The sequence below is a fragment of the Cynocephalus volans genome, chromosome 8, assembly GCF_027409185.1.
Source record: "Cynocephalus volans isolate mCynVol1 chromosome 8, mCynVol1.pri, whole genome shotgun sequence".
NCBI classification, from domain to species: domain Eukaryota; kingdom Metazoa; phylum Chordata; class Mammalia; order Dermoptera; family Cynocephalidae; genus Cynocephalus; species Cynocephalus volans.
Window position 1 is genome coordinate 18689494 of NC_084467.1, and position 10741 is coordinate 18700234.

A 10741-nucleotide genomic window follows, 5' to 3' on the forward strand; every position below is an offset into this window, starting at 1 on the left:
TGCTAAGTTCTTGAATTGTATTGTTTAGTTTAATGCTCACTGCGATCATATGAAACATATATTATTCTTCCCACCTTACAGACCAGAGAGCGGGGTCTCAGAATAGGGAAAATAACCTAGAGTATCTCACACCGTCTAGCAGACCCAGGCCTTGCCTCCAGGTGAGGCCGTCCACAAAGGCCGGGTCTCGCTACCCCTAAGCCCGCTTTCAAGAAAGCGGTTAGGACAGTGTTTTTGTGAGCTGTCAACGCCTCGGCGAGCACGTGTCAGCCAGTGAGTGATAAGGTTGTGTTCTCTGTCTCCAGGGCCTTATCACTCCGCACCTTTCCTCACCAGCTCCCTGAGAAACGTGGTAGTTAAGACAAGAGCACCGACTTTAGCGTCGGGGGAGGAGGATTCGAATCCCAGCCCCGCCGTTTCCTCGGGACACCAGCTTAACCTCTCCGTCCCTCAGTGTCCTTATCTGTGAAGCTAGGATAGTAACAATGTCCATCTCCGGGACTGAGAGTCAACCTTCACCCCGGGGCACCTGGAAAGCGATCGTCAAACGTCAATCCCCTCCGAGCCCCGCCTCCTCGTCCCCGGGCGCATGCGCCGCACAGGGGCGCCTTTTACGACGCGGCGCACGCGGCGCGCTTGGCGGTCGGAGCGGAGCGGACGCGGCGTGAGGTGCGGCTAGTCTGAGGGGACGCGCTGGCGGTGGCGTTGCCATGTCGCACGGCCACAGCCACGGCGGGGGCGGGTGCCGCTGCGCCGCCGAACGAGAGGAGCCGCCCGAGCAGCGCGGCCTGGCCTACGGTCTGTACCTGCGCATCGACCTGGAGCGGCTGCAGTGCCTCAACGAGAGCCGCGAGGGCAGCGGCCGCGGCGTCTTCAAGCCCTGGGAGGAGCGGACAGACCGCTCCAAGGTGGGCCGCCCGGGGCGGGGTCCGCGCGGGGCCTCAGGCCGCCCATCTGCTCCGTCGCCTCATTCCTGATGTTAAAAATAACGATAGCCCGGTGTCCAAGCGCTTTCCCATGCCTGTCTCCTTCCAGCCGTTTGGGAGGGGGACAGGGTTGAGTCTCCCTATTTTGCAGATAGGGAAACTGAGGCCCAGAGATGGAAAGGGGGCGCTTTGACTTTACACAGCTTAACGCTCTATTCCGGGACTGCGTGGGTTAGTGAGGGAGGTTGGCCGTGAGAGCGTTTTCTCTTCCATTTGACCATTGGTCCCAATGGCTGCCTGATCATATCACCTGATGAAGACCAGCCTAGGAAGAGAAGGGGTGTTTCCTATTTGGAGCGCAGGTTTTTACCATTGTGAGGTTACAGGACCCTTTGAGAGCCATTTGAAAGCTACGGACCCTCTCCCTAGAAGAGTGCCCATAAGCACCCATCTTTCAATTCAGGAGACTCGTCGTCTCTGGAAGTTCATTCATGGCCTCCCTAATAAGAACCCTGTAATTGGATGGTACGTGGCTGTTAGAACACTGGGAAAGATTGATTTAGCTTCAGGTTAATAAGTCCTGGAAAACCGAGGAAGGTTGACTATTTGCATTGCACCCCAGTTGTAGGACAGGGTGGAAGATGCCTGAAATTTTAGGTTCTCAGAAAATATTTGTTGCTTTCTTCTCCCCACTCCCCATCCCCTCCAGTTTGTTGAAAGTGATGCAGATGAAGAGCTTCTGTTTAATATTCCGTAAGTATCTCCTTGGTGCTTGCCTCAGGCTAAATAGGCTGTACTAGTTACCTTGACAGATGGATTCATTCAGTGGTTGTGTTGAGCCCACATCTGTTTCTAGAAATGGGGTAAATTACTTTGGTGGGTCTGAAGAGGAAAGCATAGCTGTCTTGGTGCAGACAGGAAACATGTATTTGTTGAACAATAACTGAGAGGTCGAGGTAAATTTCTTAGAATTGTAGAATGCCAGAAGCAGAAAGGATCTTAGAAATTATCTAGTATGAGCCAGACAGACGAATAAACTAAAGGCCACAAAGGGGAAGGATCTTGTCCAAGGTCACACAGCTAAGCAGGGATTCAAACTCAGGTTGACAACCTTCTCTTTTGCATTCTGGCAGATTTACGGGCAATGTCAAACTCAAAGGCATCATTATAATGGGAGAGGATGATGACTCACACCCTTCTGAGATGAGACTGTAAGTGGCAAGGGCTTAGGCCCTCAAGAAGCTCCTAGTTCTCTTTTCTGGTAACACTTCATTGCAGAATAATATTATTTTTCTTTTACTGGATTAAATGTTACCCCTTTAAATATATCTTGGTCTTGTTTGCATTCTGGATCAAAATACTCAACTCTTTGTTTTTTTTTTTTAGTGGCTGGCTGACGGGATCCGAACCCTTGACCTTGGTGTTACAAGGCTGTGTTCTAACCAACTGAGCTAAACTGCTAGCCCTATATACTTAACTCTTTCTGAATAAAAGTGCTTACTATGGGACCATTCATTCAGAGAGCATTCTGTAAATGCCAGTTGTTGATGACTTTGCAGTTTTCTTAATAATCCAGCTGCAGATCTTAAATGATCTTTATGGATCTACTTGGGGTTAGCTTCAAAATTTTCCCTTGCTATTTCATACAATAATCTTTACACGTGTTTTGTTGACATGGAATTACTTCATTTGAGTTTGTGTGGTCTTTTGTTAGCAAAGTTCTGTATACCTCTTGGGGCACTGGATCTGTTACCACTAGAGCTAGTACTCCCTTTTTGATAACTTACTTTATTCCAGGATAGCCTTCCTAAAAGAAGGGGAAAACTACTTTTTTGAGTGCCGGAGAAACAAATACCAGGAGAACTTTACATAAAAAATTTCATCTGGGGCTGGTTTGTTAGCTCAGTTGATTAGAGTATGGTACTGATAACACCAAGGTCCAAGTGTCCATCCCTGTACTGGCCAGCCACCCCCCAAAAAAATTATCTAAAAAATTGATCTGTTGAAATGGACTTTAGGGAGAGTTAAGGAATTAATACTATTTTTGAATGTTAGAAACATGAATTTGAAAGCAGATCCACATATTTAATCATTTTAAGAAAACAGTTTGGTTTTTTTGGACACTCCTTTACTTGAGATATGGATTGGCTTCAGAAGACTAGACATCCATGTTGCATTGTGGTTAAGAGTGCTGGCCCTGGACTAAACTGGGTTCAAATTCTGGCTGTGCCACTTGCTAGCTGCATGACTTTGAGACATTACTTATCTTCTCTATGCATCGATTTTCTCCTATGTAAAATGGGAATAGTAATAGTACATACTTCATAAGATTGTGAAGCGAATTAAATGACATACTGCATGTAAAGATCTTAAAATTGGTCTGGTAAATAGGAAATGCCCAGTTTTAGGTGAGCAGATACAAATATGTGGTCTTCTGTTCTAAGCACACTACATGCTTTATTGAGTCTAAGATGTCATTGATTGTAAAGTGAGCCATTATGTTATGTACAATTAACAAAGAAAAAAAATGCTGCCAGGGCTGGCCAGTGAGCTCACTTGGTTTTTTTTTTTTTTTTTTTTTTTTTGGGTGGCTGGCCAGTACAGGGACTGAACCCTGGACCTTGGTAGTATAAGCACTACGCTCTAACCAACTGAGCTTAACTGGTCAGCCCCCTCACTTGGTTAGAGCATGGTGCTGGTAACACCAAGGTCAAGGGTTCGGCCAACCACCAGAAATAAAAATAAAATGCTACATATTGAACTATGACATGTCATTGATACAGCCTGAAAAGTTAAATTGGTAGTCTGGAATCAGGGAAATTTGAACACAGACTAGATGTTAGATGATATTAAAGAATTATTGTTAATTGTTAATATTGTTAGTTATAGTAAAATGGTATCATAGGTATTTTTTAAAGAAGTTCTTTGTAGAGATACATATTGAAGTACTTACAGGTGAAATGGTATGTCTGAGATTGCTTTAAAATATCAACTGTAATCAAAGTGGGTGTGTAGACACAACTGTAATAATGTTGTTGATTGTTGAAGATGAGTGATATGGAGATATTATATTTTCTCTGCTTTTGTGTATGTTTGAAATTTCACATAGTAAAAAAGCATTTTTTTTTTTTTTCTAAAAAGATGACCAGTAAGGGGATCTTAACGCTTGGCTTGGTGTTGTCAGCACCACGTTCTCCCAACTGAGCTAACCGGACATCCTTATATAGGATCCGAAGCCATGGCCTGGGTGTTATCAGCACCACACTCTCCCAAGTGAGCCATGGGCCGGCCCTTAAAAAAGCATTTTTAATATATGTTCCTCTTAGAATTGATTCCATTTAATCTCCACATCAACAGTATGGAATATGTACTGTTACTATCCCCATTTTACAGATGAGGAAACAGACACAGAGAGGTTAAATCACTTGCCCCAAATTACACAGCTGGTAAGTGGCAGTGCCAGGCTGTAAACTCAGGAAGTCTAGCTCTAGAGACACTGCTTTTAACTAGTGCCACACTGCTTCTCATAATGCTGCTCATAAATGTTCTCTATTATTATTATTCTGCTGTGCATCATTCTTAGAAACACTTTGAAGCAAACATTTGCTTTCTTAAATTACACGCATTTTGCTGCAACTAATATCTAGGCCCCTGCCATACTGGTGTATTATTATTATTATTTTTTTTTAAAAAAAGATGACCGGTAAGGGGATCTTAACCCTTGACTTGGTGTTGTCAGCACCACGCTCAGCCAGTGAGCAAACCGGCCATCCCTATATGGGATCCGAACCCGGGGCCTTGGTGTTATCAGCACCGCACTCTCCCGAGTGAGCCACGGGCCGGCCCCATACTGGTGTATTAATAAAATACACTGGAGATGGTGAGGATATATGGCTTAGTCACTGAGAATTTGTGGATCATAGAGACAGCTGTTTCTTAGACTTCTCTTCGAAAAATATTTTCTTCACTAGCGGTTTTCCCTTGACTTTCAAAGCCTGTTGTGAGTTTGCAGCCTTTTGTGCTCTTTCAAAATGGAAATCCCCAAATTGTATTTTTTTTTTTTTTTTTTTTTTTGTGGCTGGCTGGTACAAAATCTGAACCCTTGACCATGATGTTGTCAGGATCATGTTCTAACCAGCCAGTCCCCCCAAATTGTATTTTTTAAGATCTGTAAGATGACTGAATATATGGGGTAATTTTTGGATGTGAAAAGTGTTTGAACATTGGGTTACCCGATCTTTTCTCTTAATTGTGTTTAATATGTTTCTGCCAAAGTATGTATTTTTTTTTTCCATGAGTAAGCCATTTTATTTAATATCCTCAGCTTGGTCTGAATGTGCTGAGTTGCTTATTTTCTCTGTGCATTTGCTACACGTGACCTACTTTGAGCCACCTCTTTGTGTATTGCTTCTCATGTGATCTTAACCCACTCAAAGATGCCACTGGGTTATGTTGCAGTTCTCAGCTCTTTTCTTGTCCAGTTAAAGATACTGTGTTTGGGCCGGGCCGGTGGCGCACTCGGGGAGTGCGGCGCTGGGAGCGCAGCAACGCTCCCACCGCGGGTTCGGATCCTATATAGGACTGGCCGGTACACTCACTGGCTGAGTGCCAGTCATGAAAAAAAAAGACAAAAAAAAAAAAAAAAGATACTGTGTTTGTATATAAATACCAGTAAAATGCCATTTCCAAAATTTGACCCCAAAATTTGATTTCCTTTTGATAGAATTGAAGCCAGTTGAGCAGTCAGTAGAAATCTTTGAGAAACTGAAAAACATGATTATGCAGATTTCTTGACTTTTCTTCCTTTTCCTTTCTCAGGTACAAGAACATTCCACAGATGTCATTTGATGATACAGAAAGGGAGCCAGATCAGACTTTTAGCCTAAACCGGGATCTTACAGGAGAATTAGAGTATGCTACAAAGTAAGCACTGGGCCTGTCTTCTGCTGTCTGTGGTTTCTTCTGAGGAACGTAGCTGCTCCTTCATTTGCAGTGAGCATGTATGCATCGGTGCTTATAGGGCTTACCACTTATTTTTGGCCAGTGTCCTGCTCTCTTAGTATCAGAAATGAGTTAAAACATGGAGGAGGCTTGGTCCTTGGCTTGATCAGTTTTTGGCAGAGATTCAGTGCAAGTCACAGACTTGTTAACCTGTAAGCAATAGGCAGATCTAAATGTCCTCTTAGGGTGGGCTCAGGAAAGATGTTTTCAGAATTCTTCTTTGCATAGTGAGCTTACAGCAGGCTGAGTTACACGTGACCATCTGCTCTCTTCATTAGCTTTCTCTTTTTCCTAAGGGTGAGGTCACAGCTAAACATGCCTTGGAATCTTTGCTGGGTTATACACCATTTCTCATCCTGTTTCTTGAGGACAGGAGCGGTGTTTATTCTAATCTTTCTGTCCCTGCTGCCTTGGACAGGATCTGGCAGATTGCTGAGTAAATGTTCACTGAATTAATTCCTTGTCCAAAGAGAAGAATGAGAAGGAAGAACCCAACAGTGTTCTCTGACATTTCCCTGGGTTTCACCACAAGTTGGAACTGAAATGTTTGACGTGGTGGTGAGGTACTCATTGAGCTGTAACCTATGTCTTCTCTCCCTACTCCTTTCATCCTCTAGAATTTCTCGTTTTTCAAATGTCTATCATCTCTCAATACATATTTCAAAAAACTTTGGAGCAGATACCACAAAGGTCTTTTATATTGGCCTGAGAGGAGAATGGACTGAGGTAAGATGGGGTTGAAAAGATTGTTCGTCAAGTATACATCCATACATCTATATCTGCACTATGGTGGCGGGAGGTTTAAGGGGAGGGGAAAAAGCAAGTGAGACATCAGTTGCTCCCAGTCTGTAATTTTTCTTGGTTTTATCACTATAAACTGTCTGTCTCACTTATTTGACAGACTGTAGGTATTTTTAAGGGGATTGAAATTATGTTGCTTATTTTTATTGTATTTTATTATTATTTTTTTAAAACTAGTTTGACTATGTACCTTATGTGTGAGTTTTTATTCTTTTGGAGGCTGGCCAATCAGGGGATCCGAACCCTTGACTTTGGTGATGTAACATCGTGCTCTAACCAACTGAGCTAACCGGCCAGCCCCTGTTTGTTTGTTTGTTTGTTTGTTTATTGTTGATGAAAATGGAAGTCAAATTTTATTAAGGAATACTGATGATCTGAAGAGAGATGTTAGGCTAACCCATCTCTTTCAGTAAAACTGAAGGAGATTGGCCAGACTAAAGCCATCTCAGAGACTCATATTTACTGAGGGGTTTTTAAAGAGGGGGTTGAGGCCGGCCGTGGCTCACTCGGGAAAGTGTGGTGCTTATAACACCAAGGCCCCGGGTTTGGATCCCATATAGAGATGGCCGGTTAGTTCACTGGCTGAGCATGGTGCTAACAACACCAAGTCAAGGGTTAAGATCCTCTTACCGGTCATCTTTAAAAAAATTAATTAAATAAATAAATAAATAAATAAATAAATACAGAGGGGGTTGAGGGGATGGAGTGTGGGAAAAGAAAAGTGGAGGCGGGGGCGGGAGCTACGGGGGCTCCAGGCACGGGGCCAGGTGCAAGGTCTCGCCAAGGCTCCCTCTGGTTTCTGCTCCCACTCCTGATGTTATCTTAGGGTCCAGCTTCAGAATGGAATCAGCATAGCTTTATTGATGTCTTCCTTGCTTTCTCAGGGTCTGGAAGGTACATGTTTTGGAGCAAGTCTGCAGCTCTAGGCTGATTGTTCTAAAGTATTCTCCTAACCCAGTTTTCTGTTCAGCACTTTATTTCTTCTTCAGTTTGGTTCAGCAGGACCTTGAGAGATACCCTTTTCTGCTGGCTTTCAGGCTCTGGTGTCCACCATCTGTGGCTCCAGAAGGGCAAAGCACCTTTTAGTATCCTGCTCACAGCACCATAACTGTAGGGGCCAAAGGAAAACATCACCCCTAAAGGTTCATTAATAAAAACTCCTGATAAATTTAGATCAATAGGAAGAAAAGGCATAACAAATTCTATTATTTAACATGCTAGGGGAAGGCAAAGCATGGGGACATCACAAGAGAGTAATGTTCCCTGAAATTATGTAATTTATATCAGTTCACAGTTTTTCACTTTCAGATTCCTTCCTTTATTTAACATTTTTCATAATCTTTCTTGTTCTAGGCACCAGAGATAAAACGATAAATAAAACAAGCTCCAGTTCACATGGTGCCCCCATGATAGTAGGGGGAATGAATCTTCTAAGTTTCAGGGTGAATTATTTATAATGATCTTTGCAAGCTTCTCAAGATAAAAATATCAGAAGATGGGAGATATTAGATGATGACTTCTAGAAATGAACCTGAATAAAAGGTTCAGGAAAAGGACAGTTCCTTACTGGCCTGTTGACCCAGCCCCTCAATTTTCTTGCAGCTTCGCCGGCATGAGGTGACCATCTGCAATTATGAAGCATCGGCTAACCCAGCAGACCACAGGGTCCATCAGGTTACCCCACAGACACACTTCATTTCCTAAGGGCTGGCCAAGGCTCCCACAAGGTGCTGTGTCAGTGAAGATATATGACTACCTGTTGGGAAAGACAAAGAGATGAGGCTCCAGAGAGAGTTGGCTGCCACAGCCTCTGCCAAGCTTTGTCTTTGGGGTTTGCTGCAGAAATCTGGCCTACAGAAGACACCGTACCACTGGGAGGGTTGAATGGGTGCCCCGGGACAATTGTGGTTCTCAAGGGCACTGCAGAAATTGGGTCTTGGGCTGGGTGGCGTCTGGCAGTCATGGATAACGCTTGCTTTTCCAGTTGATGTAGCCATGGAATCCCAAGTGTCTTGTTGCTTTGCGGCAGGATTTTTGTGTGACTTGTGTTTTAAAAAAATGGAAACTATTCCTGGGCTGCAGGAAACTTTCTGAAGCCTCAGGATCATGTTTGTGTTAGCCATCAGGAGGGTCTCCAACTAGAAACACTTGTTCCTGCTTGCTTCTCTTCCCTGTCATTGTTCAGCATTCTTGTCAAGTTGCCCAGCTTGGAGTTTGTCATGCTCAAGTGTCCCATGGTTACAGCTACAAGGATAGGAATCTTATGATGATATGTGATAGCTTGGGGAGAAGGTCTTTCTCTGTGCCCAGCTAAGCAATCTGGAGAGAGCATGGGAGTCATTTCTCTGTGTGTGGGTAGACTGGTCTGGGTAAGATTGAGACTTAGTTCTAAGATTCCCCTTGGAACCTCCTTAATGTTTAATTAGCTTCTAACTAGTGTTGTAAGCCCAATGCGAGAATTTGGGGATTTCTCAGTTCTTCTGTTCATGGCTTTTATTCACTGTGACTAATAAGCTTCGTAATAAATCCTTGCCAGACTTAATGTTTGTATTTTCTTTTGAGTTCTTCACAGTACTGATGAAACTTGTCATTTTACTGGGAACTGTATCGAACTTTGAAATTTTTTTGTTTTGGACTAGGTAGATCATAAGAAGTGCCACAATTAAATCAAGACTAGATCATTTTCTCCAGGAAAGGTCAAGCTTAATTCTGTACATTAGGCTAAAAACACTCCTGTATCTACATTTATAAAGAGGAAGGTGGAAATGGAAACCTATATTTCATTTCTCATGAAGGGAAGTAACTTATGGAGTGACATTTATAAAAATAAAGGAGAACAGATCCTGGAGCACATCAAAAGAGATGAGGGTGAGAAAAGTAAGTGAGCAGCACATGCCGTCTGAAGGTTAGAGCAAAGACTTTGGACTTGAATTCTGAAAGTCAGTGCAGCAATTGAAGAAAATTCATCCAGAAAGGGGATTTGAGATGGTTAGTATTCTCTCTCTTGCAGAAAGTAGGAGCAGTTGATAGAGGGAATTAGTGTTGATTCTTTTTTTTTTTTTTTTTTTTGTCTATTTCGTGACCGGCACTCAGCCAGTGAGCGCACCCGCCATTCCTATACCCGCGGCGGGAGCGTTGCCGCGCTCCCAGCGCCGCACTCTCCCGAGTGCGCCACGGGCTCGGCCCGGCCCAGAATTAGTGTTGATTCTGATCCTCTTGAGAGAGTTCCTCTGAGGGATTGGCCAACTCTTTCGTTAGGAAGATATAGCCACTGTTTCTCCATCCTGTCTTAGGGAAAGTATGCCACCACCAAGCCTTATTGGGCCTGAAAATTTCTAAAATGCAGCCTGAAATCAACCAGAATGCAAAAACAGTTCTTGATGCACTAAAGGTCCTACTCACTCCTCAGCCACAGCATCTTTGTTTCAGTTGGGTCATTCTGGAGATCAAAATAAAAGAGGGGCTATGGTTCTTTGCTGGTGGCTGGCTGGTACAGAGATCCAAACCATTGCACCACAATTTACTGAGTGATCTAACCAGCCAGCCCAAGCAGGGCTGTTTTAATTTGGAGTAGGGAAAAAAATAAAGTTAGAAATCTTAAAGCAGACTAACTGTTCATTAATTCCACTAGTTAAAGAACCAATCACAAGTAGCACCTGGGACTGGCCTCTGAATTTGAAGCTTCACTCTGAAGAATTTGCTGGGAGTGCTAGTGTCTCAGGTGATCCTGGGTGCAGGAGGAACTGTTCATTTTTCCATACAGAAATCCAAGCGGGGATTCTGTTGGGAATGAGAGCAGCTGTGTTGTTTTCTTCCCCTTTTCACTTTTATCCCCTTTCTCTCTTGACATCCAGTCCTGGGTTTTTGGCCTGCTGTGGTCCCCTGGGTGCAAAGGTTTTCTGCCCAGAATTCTGGTATTTTAGGATGTATCTCCATGACCTGTTGAGTACTGAAGACTAAACTGCCTCTAGGCCTGGGGAAATGTGCTTTGTTGGGCTTCCAAGTTTGTACTG

General features: G+C 43.6%; 1 protein-coding gene across 1 annotated transcript; it reads left to right on the top strand.

Moving 5' to 3' along the window:
- Positions 1–619: 619 nt before the first annotated feature.
- Positions 620–9270, top strand: PITHD1 (PITH domain containing 1). The gene is made up of 6 exons (XM_063106010.1): positions 620–908; positions 1636–1679; positions 2060–2137; positions 5745–5849; positions 6545–6653; positions 8331–9270. Exons 1-6 carry the CDS (start codon positions 711–713, stop codon positions 8430–8432), a joined length of 636 nt encoding a protein of 211 aa, XP_062962080.1. The 5' UTR covers positions 620–710; the 3' UTR covers positions 8433–9270.
- Positions 9271–10741: the final 1471 nt, after the last annotated feature.